We start from the raw sequence: 18,827 nt of genomic DNA on the forward strand, positions 1-18,827 counted from the left end.
TACTGTGGACAATCCCCACAGGAGCAATTTGGGGCTTAGTGTCTTGTCCAGGGGCACAACGACATGTTGACTGCAGTGGGGTTTGAACCTGTGACCCCCTGATCCCAACACCAAGGCTCTATCCACTGCGCCACACGTTTTAAAGATAGTTTTCATTTTGCATTTACATTGCTTTACTGTAAGGATAATTCTAGTAAGAGGTTATTTTTGTAATTATGGGCGATTTCTGCATATTTTAAACAGATCCATGCTTCTGTTTATGTGCAAGAAAGAAAACAGCAAAGATATAAAAAGCAAAAAAATTCTGTGGTGGGCTTCAAGAGTACATGCATAGCCTAGTATAACCACATTTTTGCCACACCGACATAAACAGCTTCGACACTCACATGTTCTATAGCAGAGCATCTTTATCTACTCATGAGATTTGTATTTGAAGTTTGATGATTTTGTTTATGGTTGTATGGACTCACTGATAACAGGCCGATATTATTAGCCAATAGCATTTTATGTAAGAAATATGTCAGCTGCTTAATAAGAAGAAATGTAGGTTAATGGCATACCATAACAGCAACACACCCTTTCAGCATGAACCGCTTTATTTACTGTCTCTGTTTAAAAATGGCAAAAATATATTAATATATTTTTTTTTTTTACCACAAATATACATAAATTGCTTGGGAAATCTGGTAAAAAATAAATAACAAAAAAACGTTGAATTCTGACTGATCTTACAAGTAAACTGGTGAGGATTTTGTTATATTTCGTTCATGTATTTATTTTCTTACATGATATTATATTTTTATTTCACTCTTTGTATTTTACTTTAAATGTGTCTGGTAGTTGTTACGCCCCCTTACGTTACGTGTCCTCGCCTGTGCCCGCTCAATACATACAAAAGGGGGGAATTGATATTTAGTCAACTTGATTTTTAAAACAAAAATCACATTGCACTTTCAGACGTCATCATATTTAATAGTACAGTATTCAAATAATATGATTGATTCATTTATATCATTCACAAATCATACAAACTTTTATAATGTCGAGTTAACCTTGCCCCCCCCCCTTTTTGAAATGGTCCGTCCCTTTCCCGTTCGAAGCTCAGCGCGGGAGGAAGTAGCTTTGTTGCCGGTTGTTGTTGATGTTTCTTGGGGAAGAAGAAGTACCACAGGTAGTCTGATATACACAAAAAAGCACATCCATAACTCATGTAATAGTTAGAAATATATATATATCCAGCAGTCCAAAATGTTGAACCAGTTTTGTATTAGTGTAATTTTCTATTGTTATAAAGCTCTTAGGTTGGCTGGTTAGCTAACGTTAGTGTTACCGTTAGCATCTTGGAGGTTCAAGATGGAGGTGTAAAACGTCAGTTACTTCTCTTTGAAAGCGAGCTAATGTGTTGTATCACTGTTATAACCCTATAGATAATACTTTTGCTCAACAGGATGGACATGACGACGTGTTTAAAGTCTCTGTTGCTGGCTATCCAGCAGTACAGAGGCGGCAGGACTGCTCAAAATGCAGCGCAGCTACACAAACAAGTGGAGGTGAGCCTGAATTAATTTAAATAATCGGATTTCATTTAACTTTATGACCGACATATAACATCACAAAAATACCAAGGGAGAATGGTTGGCTTTCGGGTGTGTATTGTTTATGTTGTGTTAGAAAAGCCTATTTTCGGTGGTGTAAAGTAGCTCAACACATTTACTCAAGTACTGTATGTTAGTACAATTTTGAAATACTTGTACTTAACTTTACTTGAGTATCTCCATTGTATGCTACTTTATACATCTACTCCTCTACAATTCAGAGGTAAATCTTGAACTTTTACTCCACTACATTTATTTTTCTACCTTTAGTTACTTTTCAGATTTGGATTAATGATGTGAAATATAATCAACACTTAAATCAGACTTAGCTAACCTGGAGTCCAATTCAGAAGCTACCCTGCAGTCAATGAAGTCATTAAAACTAGCTGCACCTTTACCAGCTTTATTAAACACACCAATACCTTGATAATTATAATCAAAACATATGGTAATATATGATTGAGAAATGAGCCAATCTGCATAATGAGTGCTTTTACTTTTGGTGCTTTAAGTATATTTAGATGTTAGTACTTTTGTACTTTTACTTGGGTAATATATTGATTGCAGGACTTTTACTTGTAACAGAGTGGCCTCTTTTGTATTTTGTTAAGCCACTCTTGGATATTATACATTAAAGTAAGAATAAAGGAATTGTGGAAATGGCTTTAAGTTCCATGACAAAGTCCCTGGATTCACAAAAGAGTATAAACTATCTTAATAACATTACACTCGGTTTTAGCCTTTAGTTTGTGATTACAAGCCAAACTGAGATGCTGTGGCTTTACTAAATGTTGGTTGAAATGTTGCATGTGTACATGACAAGTTGCAGGTCCCTATGAGTGCATGTTGTGTTTGTGGTTGTTTGCAGGAGGTGTCAGGCCTCAAGTGTAACCAGCTGCTGTCTTCGGGTCAGGCTCTGCCCCGGGAGTGTGTGAGCGGACTGGTGGAGCTGGCTGGAAACCCAAACACCAGCCCCAACATGACGAGCTCCATCATCTCTCTGCTGGCACAACTAGGTACATACCAGACACATTTATCAACATCCACATGCGCGATGAGCTAAGTAAGTGTTTTCATGGTGGCATCAGAGAAACAGGAGCCAGGGCATTCATTTTGCCGATTTGCTGGCGTTTCACCCACTTTTGTAAAATCTTTCTGACACAGATGATAGGTGTCATATAGATGCAAATAGGATCTCACACGTTTCTATGCTGCTGGTTTAAATCTCACATGTTTCTAATAAAATGTAACATATGTTGCCTTGTAAAAGCAATGACTCTTCACTTTAATTTGACGTCTATGATTCTTATAACGTTAGCAGTTCAGCGAGGAAAAGAAGAATACAATAGAATTTGAAGAGATTAAATACACATAATCAAAACATAAATACAAAAATTAAAAACACAAGATGCAATGAAATACATACTGAAAAACAAAAAAGGAGAAAGCAGTTATAAGTGTGATTCATGAGGCAGAACTGAACATCCAGCTCTTTTCTAAACAAATCTTTGTCCTTCTTCCCACCTGCTGCTCCAGCCTGTGATGATGACAGTCGGGAGATTCTTCACAGTAGCTACAGCCTCACCAGCACCCTGGCATCTGTCATCCACTGCCACAGCGCCACACCTGGGGAGCCCCTGGTACTGCAGGTAAGAACATCACTGCATTTGGTCAAATGTTTCGCTCATGGGTCCACACCATGGTCCACACATAGCTGCTTTCTGTTCTGTGTACTTCATATTTTCAGTGGACACAATATATTGTTTTAATCAGTTGTTAAAAAAGTACCTATTGTTTGTTTTATTAATATTCTTTGTAAAATATAAGATAGAGTAGGCTGAGTCTGAGACACATTTCTCTGGAAATAAGCTCCAGTTGGTCATTGTTGGGCTTGCACATTGAATCCTTATTATATCAAAATCTTAATATGGGCTAGTGCAGGGGTCGGCAACCCGCGGCTCTCGAGCCCTCTACTCTGGCTCCCTTGAGCTTAGACAAAAATAAGAAGGAAATAAAATACAAATATTTGTAGGACTATTTATATATTTTTTGCACGGTTGAAAATGTTTTGTATCTTGTATTTTGAGGTGATACTGTGACACATAAACATTTTTTAAAAACGGTTTTAATTAGGTCAACTAAAATATGTGTCATATCCTGCTACGGTCCCGCGCCAGTGCCTTTTCTTGCAGGGGAATAACCTGACCCCCGGCTCTATGAGCGAACCATGGATTAATCAAAGAAAAGAAAAGTATCGGAGGAACACAGGGTTTAATTATGCGTGGAGAGAGTTGCTTTCACAGCAAACGATGCTGGTTTACCGGTATGTTTGATATGTTAAGAGAAGTTGTCAAAGGTGCTGCAGCCTTTACGTATTGGAGGAAAAACGCGAAAGAGGAAGACTGCTGACGATCTTCAGTCATAATTCCATCAGTTCACTCTTTTTAGGGTGAAGCTTTGTGTTTTATTTATTTCATAGTGGGCCCATTTGAATTATGTTCATTTTCTTCAAATGTGCAGAGAACTCCCCAAGTGCTGTGTTGATTTATTTTAAAGTAGGCCTTTGTATTTTTTGTAATTCTCCTTATAAGAGTTCTTTGTTTATTATTAGAGGTAAACAGTTTTCTATAATGTAATAAATAATAAATGCAAAAGAACTGTAGTTTTTGTCTATGATATAACAATAAATACAACTTTATAAGCTATCAAGCTATCACATATGTTTTGCGGCTCCAGCCAAAAAAAGTTGGTGGAAAAGGGGGCAAAATGGCTCTTTTGGTCAAAAAGGTTGCAGACCCCTGGGCTAGTGTAATGTCCGAAATCAAAGCAAAATATGTGAAAATATCCGAATGAAGTTTTTTTTTTCCTAAAAGGATTATTTCCTCTATTAAAATCAATCAATCAATCAATCAATCAATCGATGTTTATTTATATAGCCCAATATCACAAATGTTAAATTTGTCTCAGTGGACTTTACAGTTTGTAAAGAATATCAGTATGACAGTTTCTCAATTGCGATATTACTCCAAGTAATCGCAAAAAGTAATTTTTTCCATATCGAACAGCCCTAGAGTACAGCAAGCCTTCAGTATACAGCGTATATTGTATTTCTACCTTGTTAATACTTCCTTATTCGTTATTTTTATATATTATTTATCAAAGTTAGGCAGATAGTGAGACACATATTTATATGAATTCTCTTTTTCTAAAATACGATCAATCGATTTACAGTTGGTCATGGTTGAGATACAATCTTTGAATAATTTTGAGTGTTATTCCTGGTGAATTCAGTAAACAATAATTGATTGTAATGTTGTCTTTTGTGTCCTTCAGTGTTTGCAGGTGCTGCAGAAACTGACTTACAACACTCGCATCTTCCAGTCGACAAACTACATTCACGAGCTCATCGCTTTTTTAATGACCAACATGTAAGAACCACCATCTCCAAGTATGAGTCATTGAAGGATGTGTTTTTGACATTTCACCAACCGTTTGACTTTGGGTCCCTTAGCCATTCTCACAATGAGGACATCATCATGACTTGCCTCGGCCTTATGGCTAACCTCTGTCGCGATAACCACTCGGTGCAGAGCCACATCAAGTCTCTGGTGAGCGAAAGCACACAGGAAATAAACAGGATGTCTGGTTAAATAGATATATGAATTGCTTTGAATAAAGTTAGAGGGTTACAGAGTGTATCTGTGTGTAGAGCGTAGAATAGAGGAACAGTCGCTTGATTAACTGATTAGTCGAATTGACAACAATTAGTTAGGAACAGTTTGAATTCAGAATTGGTTAAAGGAAATAGTATTTTGCAGCATTTCAATCTCTTATTTCTTTGAGAATGTTCCTCAACTTATTTCACATACATTATCAAACATGTTTGCAAAAAAGACCTTCTTTAGATGTTATTTAAATTCAGAGATAAAACAAATAAAAAAAGAGTGAGTAATATTTCTAATAAGTGTTACATTTTTTGTCTATCATTTCTAACCGTTACTGGAACAAAACATGTACAGCCAGTAAGGTAGACTAGGAACTTTATGAATCTCCACCATTTCTGCACCTTCTACTTTACTTTTCTCCAACATTTGTATACAAAATGAATATGTGCTCTCTGCCATTAGACAAGAAAGACAGAGTATTTGATGCGTGTTGTGTTTGAATGACGTGCAATTGGATGGTTAGTTAGGAAAAAATGGCCTGATGACGCATTGACACAACTATAAACAACCACAATAAACCACACAGATAAATGTCATCTGTTGAGCAGTAACTAAAGTGTTTCTTCCAAATCCACATAATACACTAAACCAACAATTTCAACATGGCAGACAAAAGTTTCACAAAACATAAAGGTCGTCTGTTTGTGGCTAGTTTTAGATATCTTGTAAATATGTGTTTGTGTGTATTCTTGCAGGACAACGTGAAGCCATTCTACCGCACTCTGATCAACTTCCTGGCTCACAACAGTCTGACGGTGGTCGTCTTCACGCTGTCCATCCTGGCCAGCCTCACTCTGAATGAGAAGGTTGGAGAGAAGGTAGGCGGGAAATACTCAATACTGAGAGCTCACGTGTATATTTTCAAATGTATCCTATCCTTTCACTCAGATTAAGCAACATCCTGATAAACAGAAATACTTAATTAGTCCTAGAATGAACGATGGTACAGCAAAGTGCAGATAAAAGGCAACATCAAATGAGTAGATATGAATAATACAACAACAACAACAACAACAACAACAACATAAATAAATAAAGAGGTAAGTACACATGAATGACATAATAGTCCATTTAAGACAAAGCCAAGGTTAAAACATAGGTTGCAGCTTTATACAAGTAAGAGAACATTTCAAAGTATTGAAGTAGCAGCAAGTAATAACATTACTAAATTAAAACAAATGATACATTGCACATAAGTAGTGTTATTGTTTCTGAATTCTTATTTCATTCAGGAAATGACTGACTTTCACCTGTATCTACTTGTCCTTTGGTCTGTATCTACTTGTCCTTTGGTCTGTATCTACTTGTCCTTTCACCTGTATCTACTTGTCCTTTCTCCTGTATCTACTTGTCCTTTGGCCTGCATCTACTTGTCCTTTGGCCTGTATCTACTTGTCCTTTCACCTGTATCTACTTGTCCTTTGGTCTGTATCTACTTGTCCTTTCACCTGTATCTACTTGTCCTTTCTCCTGTATCTACTTGTCCTTTCTCCTGTATCTACTTGTCCTTTCACCTGTATCTACTTGTCCTTTCGTCCTGTATCTTCTTGTCCTTTCGTCCTGTATCTTCTTGTCCTTTCACCTGTATCTACTTGTCCTTTCTCCTGTATCTACTTGTCCTTTGGCCTGTATCTACTTGTCCTTTCTCCTGTATCTACTTGTCCTTTCACCTGTATCTACTTGTCCTTTCTCCTGTATCTACTTGTCCTTTCTCCTGTATCTACTTGTCCTTTCACCTGTATCTACTTGTCCTTTCGTCCTGTATCTTCTTGTCCTTTCGTCCTGTATCTTCTTGTCCTTTCACCTGTATCTACTTGTCCTTTCACCTGTATCTACTTGTCCTTTCGTCCTGTATCTTCTTGTCCTTTCACCTGTATCTACTTGTCCTTTGGTCTGTATCTACTTGTCCTTTCGTCCTGTATCTTCTTGTCCTTTCGTCCTGTATCTTCTTGTCCTTTCACCTGTATCTACTTGTCCTTTCACCTGTATCTACTTGTCCTTTCGTCCTGTATCTTCTTGTCCTTTCGTCCTGTATCTTCTTGTCCTTTCACCTGTATCTACTTGTCCTTTCTCCTGTATCTACTTGTCCTTTGGCCTGTATCTACTTGTCCTTTGGTCTGTATCTACTTGTCCTTTCACCTGTATCTACTTGTCCTTTGGTCTGTATCTACTTGTCCTTTCACCTGTATCTACTTGTCCTTTCTCCTGTATCTACTTGTCCTTTCTCCTGTATCTACTTGTCCTTTCACCTGTATCTACTTGTCCTTTGGCCTGTATCTACTTGTCCTTTGGTCTGTATCTACTTGTCCTTTCACCTGTATCTACTTGTCCTTTGGTCTGTATCTACTTGTCCTTTCACCTGTATCTACTTGTCCTTTCTCCTGTATCTACTTGTCCTTTCTCCTGTATCTACTTGTCCTTTCACCTGTATCTACTTGTCCTTTCGTCCTGTATCTTCTTGTCCTTTCGTCCTGTATCTTCTTGTCCTTTCACCTGTATCTACTTGTCCTTTCTCCTGTATCTTCTTGTCCTTTCACCTGTATCTACTTGTCCTTTCGTCCTGTATCTTCTTGTCCTTTCGTCCTGTATCTTCTTGTCCTTTCACCTGTATCTACTTGTCCTTTCGTCCTGTATCTTCTTGTCCTTTCACCTGTATCTACTTGTCCTTTCACCTGTATCTACTTGTCCTTTCGTCCTGTATCTTCTTGTCCTTTCGTCCTGTATCTTCTTGTCCTTTCACCTGTATCTACTTGTCCTTTCTCCTGTATCTACTTGTCCTTTGGCCTGTATCTACTTGTCCTTTGGTCTGTATCTACTTGTCCTTTCACCTGTATCTACTTGTCCTTTGGTCTGTATCTACTTGTCCTTTCACCTGTATCTACTTGTCCTTTCTCCTGTATCTACTTGTCCTTTCTCCTGTATCTACTTGTCCTTTCACCTGTATCTACTTGTCCTTTGGCCTGTATCTACTTGTCCTTTGGTCTGTATCTACTTGTCCTTTCACCTGTATCTACTTGTCCTTTGGTCTGTATCTACTTGTCCTTTCACCTGTATCTACTTGTCCTTTCTCCTGTATCTACTTGTCCTTTCTCCTGTATCTACTTGTCCTTTCACCTGTATCTACTTGTCCTTTCGTCCTGTATCTTCTTGTCCTTTCGTCCTGTATCTTCTTGTCCTTTCACCTGTATCTACTTGTCCTTTCTCCTGTATCTACTTGTCCTTTGGCCTGTATCTACTTGTCCTTTCGTCCTGTATCTTCTTGTCCTTTCGTCCTGTATCTTCTTGTCCTTTCACCTGTATCTACTTGTCCTTTCTCCTGTATCTACTTGTCCTTTCACCTGTATCTACTTGTCCTTTGGTCTGTATCTACTTGTCCTTTCACCTGTATCTACTTGTCCTTTCACCTGTATCTACTTGTCCTTTCACCTGTATCTACTTGTCCTTTGGCCTGTATCTACTTGTCCTTTCTCCTGTATCTACTTGTCCTTTCACCTGTATCTACTTGTCCTTTGGTCTGTATCTACTTGTCCTTTCACCTGTATCTACTTGTCCTTTCGTCCTGTATCTACTTGTCCTTTCACCTGTATCTACTTGTCCTTTCTCCTGTATCTACTTGTCCTTTCACCTGTATCTACTTGTCCTTTGGTCTGTATCTACTTGTCCTTTCACCTGTATCTACTTGTCCTTTCTCCTGTATCTACTTGTCCTTTCACCTGTATCTACTTGTCCTTTCTCCTGTATCTACTTGTCCTTTCACCTGTATCTACTTGTCCTTTCACCTGTATCTACTTGTCCTTTCTCCTGTATCTACTTGTCCTTTCTCCTGTATCTACTTGTCCTTTCACCTGTATCTACTTGTCCTTTGGTCTGTATCTACTTGTCCTTTCGTCCTGTATCTTCTTGTCCTTTCGTCCTGTATCTTCTTGTCCTTTCACCTGTATCTACTTGTCCTTTCTCCTGTATCTTCTTGTCCTTTCACCTGTATCTACTTGTCCTTTGGCCTGTATCTACTTGTCCTTTCACCTGTATCTACTTGTCCTTTCACCTGTATCTACTTGTCCTTTCACCTGTATCTACTTGTCCTTTGGTCTGTATCTTCTTGTCCTTTCATCCTGTATCTACTTGTCCTTTCACCTGTATCTACTTGTCCTTTGGTCTGTATCTACTTGTCCTTTCTCCTGTATCTTCTTGTCCTTTCATCTGTATCTACTTGTCCTTTCACCTGTATCTACTTGTCCTTTCACCTGTATCTACTTGTCCTTTCACCTGTATCTACTTGTCCTTTGGTCTGTATCTTCTTGTCCTTTCTCCTGTATCTTCTTGTCCTTTCTCCTGTATCTTCTTGTCCTTTCTCCTGTATCTTCTTGTCCTTTCTCCTGTATCTTCTTGTCCTTTCACCTGTATCTTCTTGTCCTTTCTCCTGTATCTTCTTGTCCTTTCATCCTTTTTATTTTATATTTTTGTATAACTAATGCTGTTGATATATTGTGATTCTAAAGGTGTCTATTACCATCTGACCGGGGACAACAGCTGGAAGTTAGCCATGTCGGCTAAAGCTGCTCCATTTACTGTTTTTGCGACAGTCCATCGATGGGGACTTCTCACGACACTATAAATAAATAAACTAAACAAAACCAATTTTTTTCTTTTTGCAGTTACATCTATTGTATGTCATTTTGCATTCAATCCTGTTGGCCTATCAGCACTTAGCAACCCTTTTATTGTAGTAACAAACAATAATAACTATTATGTTGTGCTATGTGCTTAATAATGTGTATTTTTCCCGCAGCTCTTTGATGCAAAAAACATCCACCAGACTTTCCAGCTCGTGTTCAACATCATTGTCAACGGTGACGGCACTCTGACCAGAAAATACTCTGTGGACCTTTTGGTAGACTTGTTGAGAAACCCTAAGATCGCAGATCACCTTTCCCGGTGCGAGCACACGCCGTTTTGTCACGTTCAGCGATTCACCACAGTGTTTGCTTCATCCTCGGTTGACCACCTGACTGTGAACTGAAACCATTTGTTTTTTCCATTTGAAGATATCAACACTTCTCAGCATGTGTGTCTCAAGTGTTAGGCCTGCTGCAATCGAAGGACCCTGACTCTGCAGCAAAGGTGCATTTGACACATTATTCTGTATATCTGTATTTAACCACTTGCACAAATAGACACTAAAAACGTCCTCGGTGGCTAAAATGTGTCAGTTGTGTTTGATGGTTAACTTATATTAACAAATTATGAAGAGCTTTAAAAACAAGTAGAATAACCCCAGCATCTCTATAAAAAAAGATGTTATCATGATGGATGAATGATTGCAAAGATGATGTGCCATTCTTTATGTTTCTCTTATGAAAATGTTTCTCTGCAAAAGTTCAGATTGGGTCTGTACAAACTCAAACGTTAAAGAATTTTTTTATTCTCTTAGAGGGCAGTAGAGCAACCACAGGAAATAAAGAGGAACATGGGGGAGTTGAGAGGTTTTGCAGCATAGGTTAAAAAAAAGCAGCGCTGCTCATGCTCTTGTTATTAAAAGTTGTGTTTTTTTTAAAAGGCAGTAGGAGGATTATAAAAAAAGATAACGAAACCAGAGTGAGAAACATAGGCAATCCACAAACTATTGGGAGTTTTAAAAACAACGAAACTAACCTTAAATATATATTAAAAGATGATGATAGAGGAATAGATGGTCGTTGGTGTTGTTTCTGTAATGAAAATGCTAAAATGGCTTCTTATGTTTAACTGTACATTTAACTTCTATTTTTTATTTATCTTAATATATTAATACCCAATTAATCGAGGATGACTAAAGTTTTCTGCATCTGATAAAAAAATGATGTTCAATAGTTATTTATTTAATAATAAGTTGTCAGTATTATCGCTAGAACTAACATTTAGTTTCAATTTGATCTTGTGTTGTTTGCATTGTCTGCAGGTGCTGGAGCTCCTCCTGGCCATGTGCAGCGTCTCGGGGCTGCGTTCTCTGCTGTGTGAGGTGGTTTTCAAACCCGCCGCGCCCAAACTCAGAACCGCAGGCCGCAGGCAGGCAGACGGGCTGGACGGGGGACGCAAAACAGAGACGGGACTGGCCCTGGTGCAGTGGCTGAGCCTGCCTGTGGAGGGCGCCGAGTCCTGCTCCCTGCAGGCCCTGCAGCTGCTGAACGAGCTGCTGGAGGTACGGCAACTCTACAGGGACACATTTAATACTGAGAGGTTTGAGTCGGCAGCATGTTGTAGTGGCTTGACCAACATCTAAAAAGATAGTAAGAGGAGTAGTACAGTGAAATTAAAACATTTAAAACAGTTCCTTAGCCATAATACTCCTTTCTACAGCAAAGCACTGAATTATGGTCAAACCAGTCAGATGAACCCTAACCCAGGGGTCACCTTGGTTGCTGATTGGCTAATGGTTACACAAGCCAAAACATCGTTATGACATCATAAAGCGTCCAAAATCTGATCAGCTCATTTTCAGACAGGTTTTTATAGAAATGGATCAGGACAAAAAGAGAGAGAGTCTCTTTACTCAGAGGGGACACATGGTTATTTATAAAAGACATGAACAAGTGGATTTTGCATAGTAGGTGACCTTTAAGAAATGAAGGCTGTTAATAACAGCTTAACATTTGATCATTGTTTCTCTTCCTCTCCATGTTATCTCCTCTCTCTGCGTGCAGGAGGCGTTGGGAGCGGAGAGTGTGTCTGAGTGTGTGCTGAGCTTCGTAGAAATGTTGCTACCCGTCCTGTTGGGGCTCCTGGGGGGCCTCGAAGCTGCGCAGGGCGACGCTCACCTCAGGAAACAGTGCCACCGCATCACACACGTCACCAGCCTGCTGCTCAATATCCTTCACATGACAGTTTGTCTGTATCTCTGTGTTGCTCTGTGTTGTGTTTGTTTTTAAAGCCTTAACTCCTGCACTCCTGTGTGCAGAGGACTCCACCAGGTGTCTGGTGTCCCGACAGGTGAGCGCTCAGCTCTGCCTCACGCAGGTCGAGTCCCTCCTCTCCTGTTGTCGCAGCAACAGCTCCTTCAACTGCCACCCCCCCGGCTCTGACAATGATCTCAGGTTAGTGGCGTTTTGAATCACAATTTTAAAAAGCTTTATTTCGTGTTCATGTCATAAACAAAAAATGAGATTCATAATTGCAGTTTTGGTAGAAGGAGTTAAAGTTGTGTGTTCCAGTCAGGTGTATGCAGACGCTCTGCTGAAGACTCTGGAGTTAATGAGCAAACTGAGACAGCAGGTGAAGGACATGGAGACCAGCTTCTACCGGATGTTACAGGTACACACACACACACACACACACACACACACACACACACACACACACACACATACACACACACACACACACACACACACACACACACACACACACACACATACACACACACACACACACACACACACACACACACACACACACACACACACACACACACACACACACACACACACGTTCAGTTTCCCTGAATCCAAGGTGACATTTGGAAATGTTTTAGTCCATCAGAAACTGTAGATATGTATTCATTTAGGCGTAACGTGCCGTGGTTGACTGAGTGCAGGTTTCTGTGTTTTGTCTTTGCCCTCTCATTCTCTGTGTTTATCCTCCAGGACCAGAGGATCGTGACCCCCCTCTCTCTGGCGCTGACGTCCCACCACAGAGAGCGAGTCCAGACGGGACTCGCTCTGCTGTTTGAGGCTACTCCTCTCCCAGACTTCCCCTCTCTGGTGTGAGTCCCTTGCTGGAAAAAAACATATTTATGTTACGAATATGAAGCCCAGAGGTCGCGTTAACCGAATATTTTCCGTCTATGACGGATTTTTTTTTAACAATGACGGAAAAATCGGAAAGCAGTCCGTCATTTTGACGGATTAAAACAAACTCGGAACAGCGCCAAAGTTTCCCCGCAGCGAGGCTCCAGTGTTAAGCATGCCTGCCAAAAAGGAAATGATACCGTTTCCAAACCCAATTTTGCCCAACAAATCATTGAAATGTCTGAGTTTTGACTTTACGCTGTGCGCACTCCCGCGAGGTGCAGTGGGCATGCATAACACGGCGCTAACAGTTCACGAGCGTGCGCCCCGCCCCCCGTTGACAGTTCACGACTGTGCTCCCCCCCCCCCCCCACACCCCCGTTGACAGTTCACGACCGTGCTCTCTCTCTCTCTCTCACTCACTCACTCTCTCTCTCTATTCTCTCTCCCCCCCCCAAGAGTGTAAAGGCCGACGGGTAATACTGAATTTTGACGGAAATTGTACGATCCTGTCCGTGAAAATGACGGGCAGTGAAAAAGTCTAGCGCAACCTCTGATGAAGCCGCTCAGGTTTATTAAAAACATTTAATTAATCACCAAACAACAGTCTGCAAAAATAAACGGAAAATAAGATCTTTCATTTAAGATTTAATTCTGGGTTTTGGTTTTCAGCTTGTTGTAGCATCTTGTTGTTATACGTAGATGCCAGTCACCTGTACTAATCCAACCATATTTCTCAAGTCTGGGAGAAAGTATGGCTGCCAACAACGCCTATCGCCAGCGGGAGTCTGAGCTGTCCGTCAAACGTGTCGCTGTGCAGGAAGGCCCGCCCTCCAGCATCCTTGACTCTTCCTGTGGATCGAGCAGGAGCGTCTACTCTCTGGCTGACAAGATACAGAACGGCTTAGAGGTGAAGTGTGTGTGTGTGTGTGTGTGTGTGTGTGTGTGTGTGTGTGTGTGTGTGTGTGTGTGTGTGTGTGTGTGTGTGTGTGTGTGTGTGTGTGTGTGTGTGTGTGTGTGTGTGTGTGTGTGTGTGTGTGTGTGTGTGTGTGTGTGTGTGTGTGTGTGTGTGTGTGTGTGTGTGTGTGTGTGTGTGTGTGTGTGTGTGTGTGTGTGTGTGTGTGTGTGTGTGTGGAAAACACCCATACTATATATCTGATTTTGGTGTTTAAACTTAACTTGATTTCTTAAAAGTTGTTGTAGGACAAAATAATTAGAAAAGGGTCTTACAGAACATGTTTTCTTGACTTCAACATTTTTGCATTTATTTATACAAGAAAAAAAGTGGTTCCTTTTTTATAAACAACAGATCATTAATACCGTAGCCAGCAGTTGCAACCTATAACTGTTTCAGTATAAAAATAAAGTGATTGCCTCCAGAGTGAAAATAATTATTCACTGACGTCCTGTTGTTGTTTGTAGCTGCAGGAACAGGCGAAGGACTCCCATGTGTCGGACATCATAGATGTTTATGAACAGAAGCTCTCAGCGTTCGCGGTCAGTATGTTTTATAATATTAAATTATATTTTTACATTAACATTTATTGTTTGGCTCAGTTTTTCCAACAGTTCTATCTCTCTGTCAGTCTAAGGAGAGTCGTCTGCAGGACTTGTTGGAGGCCAAGGCTCTGGCTCTGTCTCAGGCCGACCGTCTCATCGCTCAGTATCGCTTCCAACGAGCTCAGGCTGAAGCAGAGGTAAAACACACACACACACACACACTCACTCACTCACTCACTCACTCACTCACTCACTCACTCACTCACACACATTTCCAGCTAGGTTTCTTGCCGGATATCACAATGCTCAGAATTATCTTTATTTATACATAATTCGAATATGACATGCAACACCACAGCACTGGTCAGTTTCAGCATTAACAGCCTAACTGTTCTCATCATGGTTCTCTATGTGTTTCTGTGTGCAGGCCTGTAAGCTGGGCTGCCTGCTGAAGGAGGCGGAGCGTCGGCGGGAGGATCTGCAGTCGGAACTGAGCGGCCAGGTGCTGGAGGTGGAGCGTTGCAAGGCCGACATGGAGGAGCTGCTGCAGCACAACGCCCGGCTGCAGAAGGACTCAGAGGAGCACCAGAGCCTCAAAGGAGCTTACAATGCCCTGCTCAACAGGTACGAGGCAGGGCAAACACAACAGATTCATTCAGATTCAGAATATCTGCAGGGCTTAAAAAGTCTTTCAAAACATATGTTACCTACAAGACCTTTTCTTGTAACTTCTAAAAGTATTTAGATTTTTATAATTAGGGAATACTTTAATTAGATTTTTGGAAGTTCTGACAAATACATCTGATACAGATATCAATAAACTCATACTCTTATTAAATAATTGTACGCCTTCGTGTCTCTACTGAGGCGGAGTGGCGCAGTGGGCTGTGCGTTGATCATCAGATCAAGGGGGCGTTGGGGAACACCAGTTCGAAACCCTCCGCTGCGTCTGTAAAGCCGTTGTGTCCTTGGGCAAAACACTTGACCTGAATTTGCTGCTGTGGGTATTGTCCACAGTACATGACCGTTACATGTATGATATGTGTGTAATGTGTATTTGTAAAGCGCCTTGAGCTCTGGAAAAGCGATATAATAAATATACGGAATTATTATTATTATTATTACTGGGCTTTTCTTCAGGTTAATTTTCGAGCAGTACAGCTGTAAAAAATAATTTAAATGATGTGTGGTTTCGAAGTCAGGTCTTTCATTGATTTCATTACTTTCTTATAAATTAGTGAAATCAATCTATCCATTTTTAGCCACTTATCTGGTTTGAGATTCATTATATTTCTAGGAATTACTGTGTTATGCACTTGGGAAGTACTAACAAAATACAAGTTATAAGTATCAATAATTCACTTAAATATATTTGGAATCATCTTTGTATTGTAGTCATATATATTATTTGAAGTTTTATGTCTTATGTTGCATTGTTGGAGGAGCTCGGGACATAAGATTATTAGCCATTTCTACACTCTAGCTTATGTGCATATGACATTAAAACCTTTGAATGTTCGATTGTATTCAATGTGGTTTTATAATCTTACATTGAATTTGGTTTGAACCGAAACCCTGTTTTAGCCTCATTAGTTTTTCTGGAATGTTCAGTCTCTTTAAGTACCTAACAGGTGGATCTGTGCAGGTTTAACGAGAGCGAGCGTCTGCTGAAAGAGCTGCAGGCCGCTCACATCTCGCTCACCAAACAGAGCGACACTCTGAGGAAGAACCAGGAAGCTCTGACACTGCAGCACGAAAAGTAAGACACACACACATCTGCATCTTTCTTCTCTCAAAGTTACTCCTACAAGAGACCTTGTGTTCAAAGGTTCCGGTATTAGCTCCCTCTCTAAATTCTGCGTGTGTCTCTCAGGATGGCGTCAGTGTTGGAGGAGAGAGAGCAGGAGATCAGATCTCTCCGTGCAGATCTACAGCAGAAGAACAGCGACATCACAGGTGGGTCTAACATTAACATCAGACAGCGTGGAAACACTGCATGTGCAAACCTGGGATTCCTTGAGTGTGTTTTTGTATCTCCTGCTGTGGAAATTGCATGAATAAATATTATTAATTTCATATAATTGTCTTTAAATATTTTTATAAAACTGAAATAAATTAAAAAACAATTTCCTAGGAATCTTTTTTAATTGTGGTATTAACTATTTATCCTATATATTCTTTTTTCTCTCCAGGATTTCTCACCATAAACATACCTTACATTTATTTTTAACAACAGAGCTGCAGAATGTATTAATTGTATAAAGCAGATTTTCTCCTGTCTTTATTCCATATGCATTTGTATAACTGTTACAGCAGGCAGTGGATGAACGTTTGGGTGTAAAAAACTGTAAACGATGCTGCATAAAATCGGCATTCTAATCTACTGGTTAGATTTGTTTATAAATAAAGGTGAAAAAATAGGGCTTCTGTTGATCTAATCAAGTTAGCATAAAATGTAGGTTTTTAAGGTTTAAACTAGGGCTTCTCAATGTGCGGCCTGCGGGCCAAATCCGGCCCCTGGGTGATATTTACTGGCCCTTTGAGTATAATGTTAAAAAGTAATCAACATTTTTTTTTTTTTTTTTTGTGGGCCAGAGTGCCTTTATTCCAGAGAGGGTGTTACATTGAGAGATAGAGGGGAAGACAATGCCTGAAAACTTCGGCGAGCTCAGGTTTCGAACCCACCTACTAGCTACTGTAGTGACAACTCCTGTCATTGATTGCATCTCTGCGTCAATGATTAGATCATTTCACCTAAATCAAATGAAATGATGTTGATGGTTAAATTAGCTTCACATGTAGGCCTACTGAGTTCTGAACTTGCCGTTTAGATCAATAAAGGCCTCTGGGCTATGTTGTTTGATTTAATTAAACACAATATATGCACTCCACTATGCTGTTGTAGTATTTACTGTATCTGAAGCTCTTAATATGATTGCTCTGCCATCTTTTTCCCGGCCCCTTGCTTTGGATCATTTTCATCAACCGGCCCCATTCCAAACTAATTGAATAGCCCTGGTTTAGACTATATCTTTTACAGTGAGGTTTTTTATTAAGCAAATAGAAAAGCACACAGATCCTCCTCCAGGTGTTATTACTGTGTAACCAGAGCAGATTTGAGGAAAGCCCGGTAAACGTGGGATCTCAACTCCCAGCATTCATCTCTAACGCTGAATGTCGGTTCCTGTCAGGTCTGCGAGGTGCACTGCGGGCCGAGGAGGAGAAGATGAAGGAGAAGGATCAAGAGAGGAGAGATCTGGAGGAGACGGTGGACGTTTTGAGGAAAGAGCTGAACAAGACGGAGCAGGCCAGGAAGGACGCCAGCATCAAGGTGATTTTGATACAGCTGTTAGAAAGAGATATTCACCACGTCAGACTCAAATGTTGAGATGTAGAGATTTGACGCTCGTCTTCTCTGAACCTTCCCTGTCTCTCAGGCGTCGTCTCTGGAGATGCAGAAGAGCACTTTGGCGACAAAGCTGAAGCAGAAGGAGGACGAGTTGAACAAACACTCCTCCATGATCGCCATGATCCACAGCCTGAGCGGCGCCAAGCAGAAGAACGACGTCAACCTGTCGCTCTGACCGCAAACAGCAAGCAGACGAGTGATCTAGGAACATGATGGATTTTTTAAAACTTTATGAACTACGATTTAACATTTTTAAAACAAACACACTTAATCAAATATACTAAACTAAGTGATATTAAATATTTGTATGTCTGTTTTTAATGTCTGGCAAATAAATGATGGATCTGTATTCTTGTTGGCCTCCTATCGCAGTTAAAATATGTATATTCTTTAAGGTTACATGCTTACTAGAGCCACATCTTTTCTTAATAAGTCTTACTTCTGGGATTTGTTTGGTGCATTTTTATTTTTTTTATCTCCTGTTGAGGAAATTACATAAATTATTTCACGTTTGCTCGAAGTTAACTTCCATTTAAGTCCACATTTTTACAGGTGAAATGCTAACTGTAGCCAAAATACAGTGGGGCAAAAAAGTATTTAGTCAGCCACCAATTGTGCAAGTTCTCCCACTTAAAAAGATGAGAGAGGCCTGTAATTTTCATCCTAGGTATACCTCAACTATGAGAGACAAAATGGGGGGAAAGAATCCAGGAAATCACATTGTAGGATTTTTAAAGAATTTATTTGCAAATGATGGTGGAAAATAAGTATTTGGTAAATAACAAAAGTTCATCTCAATACTTTGTTATATACCCTTTGTTGGCAATGACAGAGG

General features: G+C 40.0%; 1 protein-coding gene across 1 annotated transcript; it reads left to right on the forward strand.

The window, feature by feature from the left end:
• Positions 1-885: 885 nt before the first annotated feature.
• cip2a (cellular inhibitor of PP2A) lies at positions 886-18,341 on the forward strand. The gene is made up of 22 exons (XM_079661933.1): positions 886-1,171; positions 1,448-1,550; positions 2,464-2,611; positions 3,132-3,244; positions 4,929-5,023; positions 5,107-5,203; positions 6,016-6,138; positions 10,110-10,255; positions 10,366-10,441; positions 11,259-11,498; positions 12,001-12,163; positions 12,243-12,390; positions 12,508-12,607; positions 12,940-13,058; positions 13,825-13,993; positions 14,506-14,580; positions 14,670-14,780; positions 15,011-15,207; positions 16,229-16,342; positions 16,457-16,539; positions 17,775-17,914; positions 18,021-18,341. The coding sequence occupies exons 2-22, from the start codon at positions 1,449-1,451 to the stop codon at positions 18,165-18,167; spliced, it is 2,706 nt and encodes a 901-aa protein (XP_079518059.1). The 5' UTR covers positions 886-1,171; position 1,448; the 3' UTR covers positions 18,168-18,341.
• Positions 18,342-18,827: the final 486 nt, after the last annotated feature.

This window comes from Notothenia rossii, assembly GCF_949606895.1.
Source record: "Notothenia rossii genome assembly, chromosome: 12".
NCBI lineage: Eukaryota > Metazoa > Chordata > Actinopteri > Perciformes > Nototheniidae > Notothenia > Notothenia rossii.

Excerpts from the sequence above, each read along its gene's own strand:
- cip2a (XM_079661933.1), top strand. The coding sequence starts at position 1,449 with ATGGACATGACGACGTGTTTAAAGTCTCTGTTGCTGGCTATCCAGCAG. Across the intron at positions 15,208-16,228 it reads TACAATGCCCTGCTCAACAG|GTTTAACGAGAGCGAGCGTC; the intron begins GTACGAGGCAGG and ends GGATCTGTGCAG. Across the intron at positions 17,915-18,020 it reads GGAAGGACGCCAGCATCAAG|GCGTCGTCTCTGGAGATGCA; the intron begins GTGATTTTGATA and ends CCTGTCTCTCAG.